Source organism: Salmo salar, chromosome ssa03 (assembly GCF_905237065.1).
Source record: "Salmo salar chromosome ssa03, Ssal_v3.1, whole genome shotgun sequence".
In the NCBI taxonomy this organism is placed as follows: Eukaryota; Metazoa; Chordata; class Actinopteri; order Salmoniformes; family Salmonidae; genus Salmo; species Salmo salar.
The window spans coordinates 55,284,445-55,303,447 of record NC_059444.1 but is presented as its reverse complement, the minus strand read 5'-3'; the positions used below and the strand labels follow the sequence as shown (position 1 = coordinate 55,303,447).

The 19,003-nt window shown below is 41.3% G+C and overlaps 1 protein-coding gene across 1 annotated transcript in view; it reads right to left on the bottom strand.

The window, feature by feature from the left end:
• Nucleotides 1-19,003, bottom strand: part of LOC106600876 (corticotropin-releasing factor receptor 1) — a 182,928-nt gene that overhangs the window by 77,129 nt on the left and 86,796 nt on the right. Inside the window, exons 4-5 of the mRNA XM_014192620.2 lie at nt 18,844-18,963; nt 1,642-1,724 (exon numbers count right to left, since the gene is read on the bottom strand). Coding sequence (XP_014048095.1) covers nt 1,642-1,724; nt 18,844-18,963 — 203 coding nt within the window. The remainder of the gene's footprint in view (nt 1-1,641; nt 1,725-18,843; nt 18,964-19,003) is intronic.

The following is a 19,003-nucleotide window of genomic DNA, read 5'->3' as shown; positions in this document are numbered from 1 at the left end:
CCAGAGCCGACGGAAAACATTTGGTGAATGTGAGGGTTGCTTGCATCAGTATCGAAGGTGCTACAGCCGTTGTGCCCTTGAGCAAGGTACCTACAGTAGAAGCTTTCTTTTTTACAATCAAATCTATATTTTTTATGAAAATTATGTTATATGAAGGCTTCAGACAGCTTTTCTTTGTCATTTTAATTACCCAGTAAAAAAGTGTATCTTAGTTAGCATGAGCAAACCAGCATGAGCAAACCAAACTATGGAGCTCCTAGAGATAAACATACTTTGGTGCGAAAAGTGCAAATCAATCCCAGAACAACAGCAATGGACCATGTGAAGATGCTGGAGGAAACAGATACAAAAGTATATATATCCACAGTAAAACGAGTACTATATCGACGTAACCTGAAAGTCCGCTCAGCAAGGAAAAAGCCACTGCTCCAAAACCACCATAAACAAACAGACTATTGTTTGCAACTGCACATGAGGATTAAGATCGTACTTTTTGGAGAAATATCCTCTGGTCTGATGAAACAAAAATTGAACTGTTAGGCCATAATGACCATCGTTATGTTTGGAGGAAAAAGGGAGAGGCTTGCAAGCCGAAGAACACCATCTCAACCGTGAAGCATGGGAGTGGCAGCATCATGTTGTGGGGGTGATTTGCTGCAGGAGGGACTGGTGCACTTCACAAAATAGATGGCATCAGGACAGAAAAGTATGTGGATATATTGAAGCAACATCTCAAGACATCAGTCAGGAAGTTAAAGCTTGGTCGCAAATGGGTCTTCCAAATGGACAATGACCCCAAGCATACTTCCAAAGTTGTGGCAAAATGGCTTAAGGACAACAAAGTCAAGGTATTGGAGTGGCCATCACAATGCCCTGACCTCAATCCCATAGAAAATTTGTGGGCAGAACTGAAAAAGTGTGTGCGAGCAAGGAGGCCTACAAACCTGACTCAGTTACACCAGCTCTGTCAGGAGGAATGGGCCAAAATTCACCCAACTTATTGTGGGAAGCTTGTGGAAGGCTACCTGAAATGTTTTATGCAAGTTAAACCATTTAAAGGCAATGCTACCAAATACTAATTGAGTGTATGTAAACTTCTGAATTACTGGGAATGTGATGAAAGAAATAGAAGCTGAAATAAATCATTCTCTCTACTATTATTCTGACATTTCACATTCTTAAAATAAAGTGGTGATCCTAACTGACCTAAGACAGGGAATTTTTACTAGGATTAAATGTCAGGAATTGTGAAAAACTGAGTTTAAATGTATTTGGCTAAGGTGTATATAAACTTCCGACTTCAACTGTATGTCCAATAATTTTTTTTTTTTTTAAATTCTCAAAACCATTACATTTACATAAAAAATAGAGATGTGGTTGTAAAAATGAAAACTTCCTCTTTAACTAACTCCCACAATGCTTAGTGATGCTACTCTGTGTCTGACCCTGTGCTGCCTCCCGACTGTCATGTTTGTGTTTGAGGGATACTGAGAATTTCTCTGTAAATAGATAGCAGTGCTTGTATCCTTAGAATAAGAATGGAAGAATAGATATTTTACCATCCATTACAGAGAAAGGCTCAGTATTCTCAGAGTTAAACAGTTACCTTTCCATACACCAAGAACCATGTACAATACATACCTCATTGAGAATCTCTTGACACTGGGTGTAGTTGCCTTTCACGGCCCAGGACCCGTTGGAAAGGCATTCTCTGTACACATTGTCTGTGGAAATAAAGGGTTGAAAACCATGTTATGAAAGTTAGCAAACATGCACCATTTCTCCTTTCATACAAGCGACTAAAATTGACCTAAACCTTGAAAACTCAGATTCTGCAAAAACCACGCAGGGTGGCTGTAATTTATGCAGAGTGCTGATAGACTCGGACAGAGGACACACGATCCAGTCTTGACAATGTTGCACGCCAAACCCATTTCCAAATAAGTATTTGAACTCTTGACAGTGCTGCCACTTTTTTATGCTCTAAACAATCAAAAATACAACAAAGTGAAGCAAAGAAACCCCCCATAGCTGAGAGGTGTCTTTGTTTGAAGTCAGGTGCACATGCTACATGCACACAGTGGAGGCATGTGACACAAGAAGTAAGCAAGAGACAAACAGAGAAGCAAAGCCACAACTTCTAAAAGACTCTCTGCTGTGTTCCCAAGGTTGCGACAGAGTGTCGGAGACAGCAGAAGACAGATCAAAAGCAGTCATGCCTAGAGAGCTGCCCTGCGGTACACCACACTTTACATGTTTGACATTAGAGAAGCTTCCATTAAGCTAACCTAAAATAAAGACTGTCAGCTAACGCTCCACACCGAATGAACCATCATATTACCTGACAAACTGCAAGAAATTAAGCATCATGTCGTTACCCCAAGACAGGTCTAATTGGTTGTTCTTAACTTCTTATGGCTCAAATCCTGTTAACGGGCTTGATTTGACAACTTCCGGTGAAATGACAGGTCTAATTGGTTGTTCTTAAGCTGATTGACATAGAGTAGGTGGCATGCCATGCTCTCAATATGTTACATCATATGAATCCTACAGACAAATACAAAACATATCAAACGTAAGCATGACCTAAGGCCATAACATTTTGTATACTTCCTGCTATGCTCTCAACATGAGGATCTGTACAAACACGAAGTAATGGGATTGAAAAAAAAACATTTTGATAGACTTGGTGAATCATTACAAAAAGTATGGAAATAAGTATGAAATCCAAAACTATAATTAAAGGAGAGAAGTGTGATGACATGATATTTCAGTAATGACACTCTTGCTGTGGTATACACATTCCAAAAAAAAAGAATAAATATTTGACAATATCACAATTTTTCAAAATACAATTTTTTTGTTGTTGCAGGGGTTCTGTATTACAGTAGATAGTTACAACCGTGTTTGTCTACATGTACAGATACACAGTATACTGTTCGAGATGAATGTTTGCGGTTAAAAAACATTGCTGGTAAGTCATTGACATTCCGTTCATATCATGGTCTCTACTTGGCATTGTTGATTGATTTATCGACCACTATGTGTAATCTTTATTTAACTAGGCAAGGCAGTAGGCTGCATTGATTGCCCTGTTCTGATCAGTGGGAGTTGGGGGGTAATACAAACACTAATTAACACACTCTCATGCATTTATTGATCATTGACATCAACATTTTAACTTGCATAGTCTGTATCACTAAACACTAATACCCGTTGGACTAACCTATGCTTCTGTCCTACAGCTTAATTCTTTGTGGCTAGCATTACACCATGACTGTCTGCCAAGCGCACCACGATAGATGGTTGACAGTATTCATTATGTAATTAAGAATACACACGGTTCAATCTTTGAACTGGGTTGGAGGTTGGGTTGTACTGAACATATGGCATGCTATGGATATGACATACAGTACATACTGTGTGTGATAGAGAATGAGACAGTACAAATGCACACACACACACACACACACACACACACACACACACACACACACACACACACACACACACACACACACTGCAGAATGCAAGGGATGGATGGTCTTCTGAAACAAACCGCTGACAATACATTTCTGCCCAACTTCTCTGGCCCTCCATGTGAATGATATCACTCTCCCACTTGAGTTGCCCCTATTGTGGGGTTCTGCTGTAGGGGGAATTGGGGAAGGCCTCAAATCAATACCTTTACGGCTGAGTAGCTATTATCATTGTGATTCAATCATTCCCACTGCAGCTGAGAGTGGCTGGTCCTGCACCGAGCAAGGACCTCTTCCTCACTCTACGCTGAACTTTGAGCTATAGTACACTTTCTCTGAAGGTGTAAGAATGCCATACTGCTGTCCATGGAAATAAGCTTTCTTGGAAAGATTGAGGCAAGGACATTGAACTTAGAGGAGAAGATTACATTTAGTCATGGATGAAAATATCCACAAAAACGATACTGTTTTAATCTTTTTGACTTTGAAAATCAATCACAGTGACCTTTTTCTAAGCCGCCCATCCCAAGGGTTTCTCTTCCTTTTAGCTTTGTTTGAAGATGAGGTCGCTAGGAATTAATGGTGCACCATGGGGAATAAGTGTGGCCCCTGTGTCTGGATCCCATCAAGCTATGATGTCCAGAATCAAGCCAATGTGACCTTGAACTCAGGCAAACTCACTCACAGCAACGCCCCTGCGGCTAAGGATTTACACCAATCAGTCCCTGGTATCGATCAAAACCCACTAATATCATAAATAAAAACTCCCAATAGAATGCTGGGGTTTGGTGGAGCGGCAACACTGCAGAGATCGGGATCCCAGGTCCGGAACTTCCTTCCTCAAGATAGAGTCTAGAAGGGTCAGTAAATTCCAGGTCTGGAATTTCTACACTTCATATCCTCCCTCATCTGTCTCCACCTCTCCTTCCAACTGTCTGAATAAGTATAAACATATAACAAATATAAAAAAGGAGGATGGAATTCCATTAATAAAAGTAGAACTCCAACTGAGAGCTAGACTTAAATTGGAAAGGAAGAGAGGGAAAGATTTAATGTCTGGATCTGCATTCTGCATTTTCCGACAGAGTCAATGTCTACCCTGTAGAAGAGGCTCCCATGTACCCCCTCCTGACTATAATTTAAACAATATAAAGGCCAGTGCAAAATCCAGACTTCCAGAAAATCAAGGAAACCACCTTGAGATGGTCCGACACCAATTTTCAATACACAGTAATTCCAAAGATCAATCATGCTTAAACTCCAATTATAAACACATACAGTTGACACATTACCATTTATTGACTTCGGGGTGCCTGTGATTTGCTACAGTCTCCTTCTCATTCAGTGTGATCTCATTCTCAATTTCCCTCTCTCTGCCCACCCGAACGCCACGGAGACCCCCATGGGTATTGGATACTCACCGTCAGCCTTCTAAGCTATAATTCATCTAAATCTAGCTGAATCCCATGGAAGCCCCCGCCAGAAGCTTAACATTCTCTCTCGCCCCCTCAAACGGGATGGGTTTGTTGTGTTCCGCTCTGATGCTCAGCCGTCGGAAGTCATCGCTACAGCCGGCACGTCTTAAGTGGGCTTAATCGACGAGCTGCCAGGCTATGTAGTAAGCATGGCAACGCAGAACAGCGAATACTGTCTACCATTATTTGAGGAATTATCTTTGTACAGGGAGAATATATCTGGTGAATATGAATGGGGTTCAATCTTCACCTTCTGAAGAGCTCTAGAAATTCTAAGAAGCAAGTGGGAAGCCCAGTTATACAGTTATCTGAACTGAACACCTACAGTCAGTAAACCCAGCCACAAAGGAGATAGATGTGAAGAATGATCAGGAGTCGGGGCCCAATTGAACGGTTTAATTCCAGACTACATCTAGGGGTGTGAAACACTAATATCAGGGATGAAACATCTAAAGCTGTATGAAACGATAAAACCAATGTAACCTATCTGGGAAGACAACTAAAGCTCTGAAATTATGATACAGCACCATGTATGAAGGAAACTTTGAGCAAAACGTTCTGCCAAACTTTCTGCCAAAGTTCTCCAGCTTCAGGCTGGCTTGTACCCTTCCATCATCCATGCTTGGGTTATCCATAATGACGAGTACACTGAGCCAAGAGAGAAGCAATTGGAGGGTAGTCAAGGACTTTGGCCATCAGTTGTCTCAGCTCTTCCCTCCAACTGTCTGTCTCCTAGCAGGTATAAGCTCCATTGGACACAGACGGTAATGTGACGAGTACAGTGCTAGTCGATCACTCTAGCTTGGACCAGAGGGACTAGGGAAGGACCCAAAACAGCTTCTGTTAAAGCCTGAGCAGATTAGGGGCAGACAGTGTTTCCGGATAGGATTTAGAGGTGGAATGCAACAGAGCAGTGACTGGAGAGTTGGGCTGAGTTGTTGAGGGGTGGGGGTGGTGGTGTACAAGGCTGGAGAACTCACTCTACTGACTGTCGATATAACAAGGGGGGAATACAGAGAGAGAGAGAGAGAGAGAGAGAGAGAGAGAGGTGTGTGTGTGTGTGTGTGTGTGTGTGTGTGTGTGTGTGTGTGTGTGTGTGTGTGTGTGTGTGTGTGTGTGTGTGTGTGTGTGTGTGTGTGTGAGAGAGAGACAGACAGACAGTATAGGCATCGCTGTAAGCCAAATGGACATGCTGACGGACAAGTTATAGAAGAGACCTGCGAGACTGGGAGGAAGAGCGAGAGTCCAGGAGATTACATCTTTCCACCTCTTTCTTTCCAATTTGTGTCCATCACTCTACTGGAGTTCTCGTCTCGTTAGAATTTTAACTTCTTGACTTGAATCTTTCCTGGACTATTTCTGTCCTTTTCTTCCTAATCTCTTTTCTCCCTGCTTACAGGTTGAGGTGATATTGATCACACATACACAAGTCAATGACTGTTGTAATTGTTCCTGTCATCATTTCCCCTCATTTCCTTTTTCTCCCTCTCCGTCCCACTCTTTTCTGCCTCTAATGCTACCTATAGTTGGTAGTTGTATTGATTAGTCATATAAAAGCCAAGGGCTTCCTTAATTGGTCCTGTCAAACCATGAAAGAGCTCTCAGTGATCACACACACACGCAAATGCACATGAACTATTACACACACAAACACACACACACACACACACACACACACGCGCATATGCACACGCACTCACTCACACACACATACAACACACTCCTGACAAAGTGGTGGGCGGAAGGCAGAACCATGGATCAATTAGTTAGTTAGAATATGGCGATGTGAATTGGCAGGAGAACGATTCTAAGTAACTTAACATGAGTCATCAAGTAATTTGATTTACGATGACACTGATGGGTAATCAAGACATTTATGAACTTGTAATTACAGTGATCATGAACATCAATAAGCGTTCATGACTGTCAATAAATATTGAGTGTGTGATTACATTTTTTGTGGAACTGGTGGTGGATCTTCTTACGTTTCTGCCACGAAGATTGAGATTACTGGTGTGCTTCCAGGATTGCCATGGCTCATTTAAAGATAAGCCACAATTAAGCCTTTTTTAATCGCACACTCAATGTTCAACTTTTTAGTAACAAAACAGCCTGAGACAATTAGTCTACTTTTGAGGTCTGACTAACTCTGATCCTGGGGTGAAATATCCATTTAACAGATGTTTGATAATATGTAGTTGACATTACAAAAAAGGACCAGACCATTGCATGTGTCCAGATATATACCTTTGCTAACCTAATATATCACCTCAAGTGTGGTGTGGGACCATTTCAAATCACAGAGAAGCAGCTCCCAGCAGTTCATCATCGTTCTATTCTTGTCAGCATATTTCATAAATTCAAATCTGTGTCGGGGGGAGACATTTTCATACAGAACTTCTGGATGAGGAACAGACTGGGATAATTGCTCCATTTTTAGAGTTTAAAGTCCCTTCCTTCAAATCAATTGTAATCAAATCTGCTCTGATCGTCTGACTATACTGCTGGATGAGCTCGATGGCGTTTGCGCTGGCTTCAGACCAATGTTGATTCACTCGGGAGATAGTTCATCGTTCTAAAAATGCACTGGACAGTTATATCACAAATCGTATGGAGAAAAATGTTGCAATGTTTACAGTACTAGTCAAAAGTGTATTTTATGGAAACACTGACATTTACTTATTAAATGAATATCCCTTTGGATTATGTGGGATGACAGAAGAGAGGGCTATCATATTGAAAAAGGTCTCTGTCCTAAATGTCCGCACAAACATGCAGATATAATACTAATGTGTGGGAGTTACCTTTTCTACAATGAAAGTGAAAGACTAGAGAAATGAAATTACAGAATAGGATATAAAGGATAGATCATGCGATAAATCATGTCTCTTAGGTCAGATTGTGACATATGGATTAACACTACGCTGTTTCTCATACTGTAATGTAACCTTCTGGAGTGGTGTATTTCTCATATTGTAATGTAACCTAATAGAGTGGTGTATTTCTCAGATTTTAATGTAACCTTCTAGAGTGGTGTATTTCTCATATTTTAATGTAACCTTCTAGAGTGGTGCATTTCTCATATTGTAATGTCACCTTCTAGAGTGGTGTGTTATCTAATATACATGGCCCTTTCATCCTTTTCCTAGGGCCTAAGTGGACAGAGAATGAGTATGGTGGTACTGCGGGTAGTTTAGTGTGTCCTCCACTTCGCTATCATCACTCGTCTTTAATGGTTAGGGAATATCACATAAACAGGCCTAAGCACTTATTTTTACTTTCATTTATTAAATTGGTGCATCCACACAAAACTAGGATTAATTTAACTCTATTGATCAATTCTAGAGAAGCACACAAATTAATGTGCATTCGCACATTAACCCTCTGAGAAAAGGAGGAAATGCTTGTTTCTGATAGTGATTAGTTGATTATGGTTGGAATGGGAGCTACATGAAAACAAAATCAATGACAGTCCTCTTTAACTAACATCAGCTAATTAAACTATCCACATTGATGTCTCAAGAGTTCACTAAATCTTACTTCGTAAATTATTAAAACAGATTTTGGTGTCGGTTTGAATCTTTTACATGACGTCAAACTGAGAGAGCGAGCGAGAAAGAGAGAGCGAGGGAGAAATACTGAGAACCAGGCATCTGTTACTGCAGTTTCCGTTGATTTTTTTAGTGGGTTTCTCCGAAAATGGATAATGACGGGAGAAATTGGTAAACAGTCCCTTTTATTAACCAATTGAACATGAGAGCTTAAACCTTTACAAGATCCACCGTGAAATGTCCCATGACCAACAGCCCGAATTATATTACATTGAATATATACAATATTCATTGCTCACCTTTCTATTGCATTTGTTTTTGTACCGCTTCGATGCCTTGACATTATTCAGATTACAATCTGTGAAGGTGTGCCCTGAAAGTAAGACTAATTGATATTCAGAACTCTCCCTCTCTCAATTTTTTTCCAGTCAGTCCTCTTCTCATCCCATACCTACTGAAAGAAACACATCCAGAGCTGATATGTTTACCTAAAAAGTAGAGCATAGGCATACATAATGTACCCCCTTCTGTTTGTCGTGCCCATGACTACATCACTAACTGGTTTCCAAAAGTTTTCTAAACACTACCAGTTCCCTCCGGGTGAATTAAAAAAAAAATAGACCTTGGGGAGAAATATGACACACAAAAAAAGAGAAATAAAATACAACAGCACTGCACCATTTGATATTATGCATTATTCAAGATTTCAGTTCCAGTCAAATCACTGCCCTTGGGTATGTCTTGCTCTGGTGTAAAGAGCCATGGGCTGAATTACCAAGGATTTGAATATGCAGTGTGTGAATTTGCATTACTGGTGTCCTAATTTACAAAACCTACCTCCCTCTCCACAGACAAAGAACCCATTAGGAATTCTACAGCACGATGCCCTCCGTAATTATTATTATTTTGGCTCTATACTCCAAAGGTTTGGATGATTTGAAATCAAACATTGACTATGGGGTTAAAGTGCAGAATGTCTGCTTAAATTTCAGGGTATCTTCATCTATATTGGGTGACCCGTTTAGAAATTACAGCACTTTTTGTACATAGTCAACCCCATTTTAGGGGAGCAAAAGTATTGGGACAAATTCAGTCATGTGTAAAGTAAAATGTAGTAAAAATGTGAGTATTTGTTCCCATATTCCTAGCATGCAATGACTACATCAAATCAAACTTTATTTGCCACATGCGCCGAATACAACAAGTGTAGACTTTACTGTGAAATGCTTACTTACAAGCCCTTAACCAACAGTGCAGTTCAAAAAGTAGAAAATATTTATCAAATAGGCTAAAATAAAAAGTAATAATAAAAAGTAACACAATAAGAATAACAATAACGAGGCTATATACTGTACAGGGGGCACCGGTACCAAGTCAATGTGCAGGGGTACAGACAAGTTGAATCTGTACATGTAGGTGGGGGCGAAGTGACTATGCGTAGGTAACAAACAAACAGCAAGTAGCAGCAGTGTACAAGGGGGATCAATGTAATTTGTCCAGTGGCGATTTTTATGAATTGTTCAGCAGTCTAATGGCTTGGGGGTAGAAGCTGTTGAGGAGCCTTTTGGTCCTAGACTTGGCGCTCCGGTACCGCTTGCCATGCGGTAGAAGAGAAAACAGCATATAACTTGGTTGACTGGAGTCTGACAATTGTATGGGCTTTCCTCTGACACCGCCTATTTTATACGTAGGTCCTGGATGGCAGGAAGCTTGGTGCCAGTGATGTACTGGGCCGTTCGCACTACCCTCTGTAGCGCCTTATGGTCATATACCGAGCAGTTGCCATACCAGGTGGTGATGCAACTGGTCAGGATGCTCTCGATGGTGCAGCTGTAGAACCTTTTGAGGATCTGGGGACCCATGCCAAATCTTTTCAGTCTCCTGAGTGGGAAAAGGTTTTGACGTGCCGTCTTCACGACTGTCTTGGTATGTTTGGACCATGATAGTTCGTTGGTAATGTGGACACCAAGGAACTTGAAACTCTCGACCCGCTCCACTACAGGCCAGTCGATGTTAATGGGGGCCTGTTCGGCCCGCCTTTTCCTGTAGTCCACGATCAGCTTCTTTGTTGTCCTGGCACCACACTGCCTGTTCTCTGACCTCCTCCCTATAGGCCATTTCATTGTTGTCGGTGATCAGGCCTACCACTGTTGTCTCGTCAGCAAACTTAATGATAGTGTTGCAGTCGTGTATGATCATGCAGTCGTGGGTGAACAGGGAATACAGGAAGGGACTAAGTACACACCCCTGTGGGGCCACAGTGTTAAGGATCAGCATAGCATATGTGATATAGCCGACTCTTACAACCTGGGGACGGCCTGTTAGGAAGTCCAGGAATGAGTTGCAGAGGGAGGTATTTAGTCCCAGAGTCCTTAGCTTAGTGATGAGCTTCGTGGGCACTATGGTGTTGAACACTGAGCTGTAGTCAATGAACAGCATTCTCACATAGGTGTTCCTTTTGTCCAGGTGAGAAAGGGCAATGTGGAGTGTGATTGAGATTGCGCCATCTGTGAATCTGTTGGGGCGGTATGCGAATTGGAGTCTAGGGTGTCCGGGAGGATGCTGTTGATGTGAGCCATGACCAGCCTTTAAAAGAACTTCATGGCTACCGATGTGAGTGTCATGGGGCGGTAATCATTTAGGCAGGTTACCTTCGCTTCTTTGGGCACAGGGACTATGGTGGTCTGCTTGAAACATGTAGGTATTACAGACTCGGTCAGGGAGAGGTTGAAAATGTCAGTGAAGACACATGACAGTTGGTGCGTGCATGCTTTGAGTACAAGTCCTGTTAATCCGTCTGGCCCAGCGGCTTTGTGATGTTGACTTGTTTAAAGGTTTTGTTCAAATCGGCTACCGAGAGCGTTATCACACAATCATCTAGAACAGCTGATGCTCTCATGCATGCTACAGTCTTGCTTGCCATGAAGCGAGCATTAAAGGCCTTTTGCTCGTCTGGTAAGCTGAGATCACTGGGCAGATCGAGTATGGGTTTCCCTTTGTAGTCCGTAATAGTTTTCAAGCCCTGCCACATCCGACGAGCTTCAGAGACGGTGTAGTGGGATTAAATCTTTATTCTGTATTGACGCTTTGCTTGTTTGACGGTTCGTCTGAGGGAATAGTGGGATTTCTTATAAGCGTCCGGATTAGACTCCCGCTCCTTGAAAGCGACAGCTCTAGCCTTTAGCTCGATGCAGATGTTGCTAGTAATCCATGGCTTCTGGTTGGGATATGTACGTACAGTCACTGTGGGGACGATGTCATCGATGCACTTATTGATGAAGCCGATGACTGAGGTGGTGTATTCCTCAAAGCCATTGGATGAATCCCAGAACATATTTCAGTTTGTGCTAGCAAAACAGTCCTGTAGTGTAGCATCCGCGTCATCTGACCACTTCCGTATTGAGCGAGTCACCGGTACTTCCTGCTTTAGTTTTAGCTTGTAAGCAGGAATCAGGAGGATATAATTATGGTCAGATTTGCCAAATGGATGGCGGAGGAGAGCTTTGTATGCATCTCTGTGTGTGGAGTAAAGGTGGTCTAGGATTTTTTTCCCCCCTGGTTGCACATGACATGCTGGTAAAAATTCGGTAAAACTGATTTAAGTTTTCCTGCATTAAAGTCCCCGGCCACTAGAAGCGCCACTTCTGGGTGAGCATTTTCTTCTTTCCTTATGGCCTTATAGAGTTGGTTGAGAGCGGTCTTAGTGCCAGCTTCACAAATAATACAGATGAGAACTCTCTTAGTAGACTGTGTGGTCGATTTATCATTAGGTACTCTACCTCAGGCGAGCAATACAGCAAGACTTCTTTAATTTTAGACATCGCGCACCAGCTGTTATTGACAAAAAGACCCTCACCCCCACCCCTCGTCTTACCAGAGGTTGCGTCTCTGTTCTGCCGGTGCATGGAAAATCCCGCCAGCTCTATATTGTCCGCTTCTTTGTTCAGCCACGTCTCGGTGAAACATAAGATTTTGCAGTTTTTAATGTCCCGTTGGTAGGATCATTTTAATAGTAGGTTAATCTTAATAGTAGGTTATCAAAAACAATTACAATGATTGCACGTTAGCAAGAAGAATGGAAGGCATTGGGAGTATGCTCGCTTGCCTCTGGATTCTCAGAAGGATCTCCGATCTGCGTCCCCTTTTCCGGCGTCTTTTCTTCACGCAAAAGGCGTGGATCTGGGCCTTTTCCAGTGAAAGCAGGATATCCTTCTCGTCGGACTAGTTAAAGGAAAAAGTTTATTTCAGTCTGCTGTGAGTAGTCGCATTTCTGATGTCCAGAAGTTATTTTCAGTCATAAGAGACGGTAGTAGCAACATTATGTACATAATAAGTAAAAAAATAAGTTACACAAAACGCAAAAAAAAACTAAATTGCACAATTGGTTGGGAGAATGTAAAATGTCAGCCGTGTTCGTCAGCGCCATCTTTAACCAAGCTTGTGACTCTATACATTTGTTGGATGCATTTGCTTTTTGTTTTGGTTGTTTTTCAGATTATTTTGTGCTCAACAGAAATTATATAGGTGTCATAACCAGCCATAAGATAACGCAATATATGTTACAACAGGTCTAAATATATGTGTTATGACAGTGTTGAGACATTATAACAGGTTATGACAAGTTATGTCAGCTATTATGACATATGACACGGTTATGACCATGTCATAACGTGTTATGAATCTGGGTGTCAAGTAAATTGTTACCCAATTATCATACCCCCAAGACATGATAACCTCTCACCATTACAATAACAGGGGAGGTTAGCATTTTTTTGGGGGGTGGGGTGATATTTGTTTGTCTGTAACTTTCTCACTCATCATGGTAGCATCCACATTCATGTTGAAGTCTTTAGAAACATTATATTCTTATTTACAATGAAAGGTACTCCAAAATGACACAAATGATTTACCATTCATTTCTATTGGGCACAAAATCAACTGAAACGCAACCTAAACAAATAGCAAATGCGTCCAACAAATGTGTAGAGTCACAAGCTTGATGTAGTCATTGCATGCTATGAATATGGGACCAAATACTTAAATGTGCACTACTTTAATGCACATACACTATATATACAAAAATATGTGGACACCCCTTCAAATTAGTGGATTCGGCTATTTCAGCCACACACGTTGCTGACAGGTGTATAAAATCAATCACACCGCCATGCAATCTCCATAGACAACATTGACAGTAGAATGGCCTTACTGAAGAGCTCTGTGACTGTCAACGTTGCACCGTCATAGGTTGCCACCTTTCCAACAAGTTTGTTTGTTACATTTCTGCCCTGCTCGAGCTACCCCGGTCAACTGTAAGTGCCATTATTGTGAAGTGGAAACCTCTAGGAGCAACAACGGCTCAGCCATAAAATGGTAGGCCACACAAGCACTCAGAACGGGATTGCTGAGTGCTGAAGCGCGTAGAGTGTAAAAATCGTCTGTCCTTTGTTGCAACACTCACTACCGAGTTCCAAACTGCCTCTGGAAGCAACGTCAGCACAAGAACTGTCAGTCGGGAGCTTTATGAAATGGGTTTCCATGGCCGAGCAGCCACACAGAAGCCTAAGATCACCATGCGCAATGCCTAGCGTTGGCTGGAGTGGTGTAGAGCTCGCCGCCATTGGACAATGGAGCAGTGGAAACTCGCTCTCTGGAGTATTGACTCACGCTTCAGATGCCAGGAGGATGCTACCTGCCCCAATACATAGTGCCAACTGTACAATTTTGTGTAGGAGGAATAATGGTTTGGACTCGGCCGCTTAGCTAATCTTAATTAGGGGTACATACATTTTAGACGATTCTGTGCTTCCAACTTTGTGGAAACAGTTTGGGGAAGGTCCTTTCCTGTTTCAGCATGACAATGCCCCCGTGCACAAAGTGAGGTCCATACAGAAATGGTTTGTCGAGATCGGTGTGGAAGAACTTGACTGGCCAGCACAGAGCCCTGACCTCAACCCCATTGAACACCTTTGGGATGAATTGGAACACCGACTGCGAGCCAGGCCTAATCGCCCAACAACAGTGCTCTCGCTCTCTTTCCCTCTCTGTCCCTCTCTCTCTGACTGTTTAATTCTCTTCCTCTCTCTGCCTCACTCTCTCTGACTGTTTAACTGTATTCCTCTATTTTACTCTCTAAAATGCAAAAGTGTTCATATACACTTGTCATGCGTCCCTTTCCTTGGTGAGGATCAAAAGGACTCACAGCTAGGCAAATGTTTGAGGATAATGTTTGAGGATAATCTCTACAGACCAGACAGCGTGGAACGGTCATTCATGTGCTGAAAGACTACTGTAGCTCTGCTGGAGTCACTTTTATTGATAACTTTGACACCTTCTGGAAACAGAAGATACTCTACAGGAATGACAGAGTCCATCCAAATCACCTTGGCTCCTGGACTCTGTCCACACATTTCAAGGCTGTGTTGAAACAATGACTGGTAAATGATCCAAGACCAGCTCAGTTAATCCCTACCATTGTGACAATGAGTCGTCATAATGTTGCATCAAATGCACATGATCTTAGGGGCACTGTCAAACACAATATAAGTAATTTAATTTATGTATCCCTAATTGCACCGAATACATCTGTTTATCCTACAGATATTGTAAGCAGTAATCATGAGCCTATAAACCAAAGTTACACTGTTAGCACCACTTTATGCAGCTCACCCTGCACTATCACCTCCAATGTCAACAACATGAGTAAGTCTACCTCTGATAAGCTTCCCAGTAAAGCATTAAAAACAATCAAGCAACCCAGAAAAGTGCTAAAGAATAGCCCATATTAACATATGTAGCCTAAGAAACAAGGTCCATGAAGTCAATAACTTGCTTGTAACAGATGACATTCATATTCTGACTATCTCTGAAACTCACTTAGTTTAGGTTCATCACCTAAAGCCCATTCTTGTGGGAAGCTGCTATAGACCACCAAGCGCTAACAGTCAGTATCTGGATAATATGTGTGAAATGCTTTATAATGTATGTGATATCAACAGAGAAGTATATTTTCTGGGTGATTTAAATGTTGACTGGCTATCATCAAGCTGCCCACTCAAGAAAAAACTTCAAACTGTAACCAGTGCTGCAACCTGGATCAGTTTATCAGTCAACCTACCAGGGTAGTTACAAATAGCACAGGAATTAAATCATCAATATGTATTGATCGCATCTTTATTAATCCTGCAAATATTTGCTTTAAAGAAGTATCCAAATCCATAGGATGTAGTGATCACAATATAATAGCCATATCTAGGAAAACCAAAGTTTCAAAGGCTGGGCCTAATATAGTGTATAAGAAGTCATACAATAAGTTTTGTAGTGGTTCATATGTTGATGATGTAAAGAATATTTGCTGGTCTGTGGCTTGTAATGAGAAGCAACCAGACACTACACTTGAAGCATTTATGAAACGACTTATTCCAGTTACTAACAAGCACGCACCAATTAAGAAAAGAACTGTAAAAACTGTTAAATCCCCTTGAATTGATGAGGAATTTAAAAATGGTATGGTTGAGAGGGATGAGGCAAAAGGTATGGCAATTAAGTCTGGCAACCCAACCGATTGGCAAACATACTGCAAATTAAGAAATCATGTGACTAAACTAAATAAAAATAAAAATAAACTACACCATGAAACAAAGATAAATTGTGATAGTAAAAAGCTTTGGGGCACCTTAAATTAAATTTTGGGAAAAAAAGCCAACTCGGCTCCTTCATTCATTGAATCAGATGGCTCATTCATCACAAAGCCCACGGATATTGCAAACTACTTTAATGACTTTTTCATTGGCAAGATAAGCAAACTTAGGGATGACATGACCGCAACAAACACTGACACTACATTTCCAAGTATATCGGACCAAATTATGAAAGACAAGAATTGTACTTTTGAATTCCGTAAAGTCGGTGTGAAAGAGGTGAAAAAATTATTGTTGTCTGTCAACAATGACAAGCCACCGGGGTCTGACAATCTGGATAGAAAATTACTGAGGATAATAGCAGACGATATTGCCACATCTTCAATTTAAGCCTACTAGAAAGTGTGTGCCCTCAGGCCTGGAGGGAAGCAAAAGTCATTCCGCTACCCAAGAATAGTAAAGCCCCATTTACTGGCTCAAATAACTGACCGATTAGCCTGTTACCAACCCTTAGAAAACTTATAGAAAAAATTGTGTTTGACCAGATACAATGCTATTTCACAGTAAACAAATTGACAACAGAATATCAGCGTGCTTATAGGGAAGGACACTCAACAAGCAGAGCACTTACACAAATTACTGATGATTGGCTAAGAGCAATTGATGATAAAATGATTGTGGGGCTGTCTTGTTAGACTTCAGTGCAGCTTTTGACATTATCGATCATAGTCTGCTGCTGCAAAAACTTGTGTTATGGCTTTACACCCCCTACTATAACGTTGATAAAGAGTTACTTGTCTAACAGAACACAGAGGGTGTTCTTTAATGGAATCCTATCAAATATAATCCAGTAAGAATCAGGAATTCCCTAGGGTAGCTGTTTCAGCCCCTTGCTTTTTAAACTTTTTAGTAACGACATACCACTGACTTTGAGTAAAGCCCGAGTGTCTATGTATGCGGATGACTCAACACTATACACGTCAGCTACTACAGCAACACTCAACAAAGAGCTGCAGTTAGTTTCAGAGCGGGTGGCAAGGAATAAGTTAGCCCTAAATATTTCTAAAAGTAAAAGCATTGTATTTGGAACAAAACACTCACTAAACCTCAACTAAATCTTGTAATAAATAATGTGGAAATTGAGCAAGTTGAGATAACTAAACTGCCTGGAGTTATCCTAGATTGTAAACTGTCATGGTCAAAACATATTGATGCAGTAGTAGCTAAGATGGGGAGAAGTCTGTCTATAATAATGTGATGCTCTGCCTTCTTCACAACATTATCAACAAGGCAGGTCAAAATCTCCTGGCTGAAAGTGGAGGACTACTTTTATTTATGAGAGGTATTGACATGTTGAATGCACTGAGCGGTCTGTCTAAACTACCTGCACACAGCTCGGACACCCATGCATACCCCACAAGACATGCCACAAGAGGTCTCTTCACAGTCCTCAAGTCCAGAACAGACTATGAGAGGCACACAGTACTACATAGAGCCATGACTAGATTGACACATCAAGTAACTGAGGCAAGCAGTAAAATTAGATAAAAAAAAACAGATAAAAAACACATTGTGGAACAGTGGGGACTGTGAAGCAACACAAACATTGGCACAGACACATGCATACACACACACACACACACACACACACACACACACACACACACACACACACACACACACACACACACACACACACACACACACACACACACACACACACACACACACACACACACACACACACACACACACACACACACACTATACACACACTGTAGATATGTGGTAGTAGTGGAGTAGGGGCCTGAGGGCACACGTTGTGTTGTGAAATCTGTGAATGTATTGTAATGTTTTTAAAATGGTATAAACTGCCTTCATTTTGCTGGATCCCAGGAAGAGTAGCGGCTGCTTTGGCTAATGGGCATCCATAATAAAAATAAATATAAATGTGCAAAGTATTCATTCTCATGAGCATAGCTTTCACATGTATGTACCAGCCCATTCTCTTTGTCTCTCCCGCTCTCTTTATCTTGCCCCTCCCTTCCCATTGTGTAACCAAACGGTCATATCGGGTTAGTCCACTAGGGAATTTTCATTGCATTATGTTAGTAATCGATAATCTATACTGTGTGTGTGTTTATGTAATTCTGTGTAGTTATTTAGTTAGTTAGTAAATAAATAATTAATACAATTTGTGTGTCGCTGATTCATCATTTAGGCTAGGGTTCGTGCAGATTTACGAGGTCAAAAACGTTCAGAATGAGACTGATTTGAGGAAATGATTGATTATTGACTGTTATGATATCGAGATATTCTGATATATTCTTGAGTTAATTCGGGAAACGGTGATTCATTAAACAAACTTTTCCTAAGGTGCCCCAAGTTACTAATGAGTGAGTTGTTGCATGATTAATATAATCACGTAATAATTAAACGTTGGTAATTATTCGATAAATAGCATGTCATCACATGAATCATAGTCACGTCGCGACACACTCTAACATGCACAGATGTACAAAGATTTACTCGGATGTTTGCATCTGCATGCATACGTGTGTGTGTGTGTTTGTGTCCTGTATGCGTCTTAAGACAGGCCTGTATAAATAAACAATAGCTAAACCCTGATAATCGATATACAACTATGGATATTGGACAGATACGCACAAATAAGCATTGTCAATAGGGCTCTACTCACTGGTGGTGTTGTATTTGACACCATAGAACATCTCTGGGCATGGCCGTGACACCCACTCCCCTGCAGTGCTCTTGGGCCAGCAGGTACCGATGGGATCGATGGACATGTTACAGAACAGGCCTGAGTGACAGAGAAAGGACGGAGGGAGATAGCGAGACAG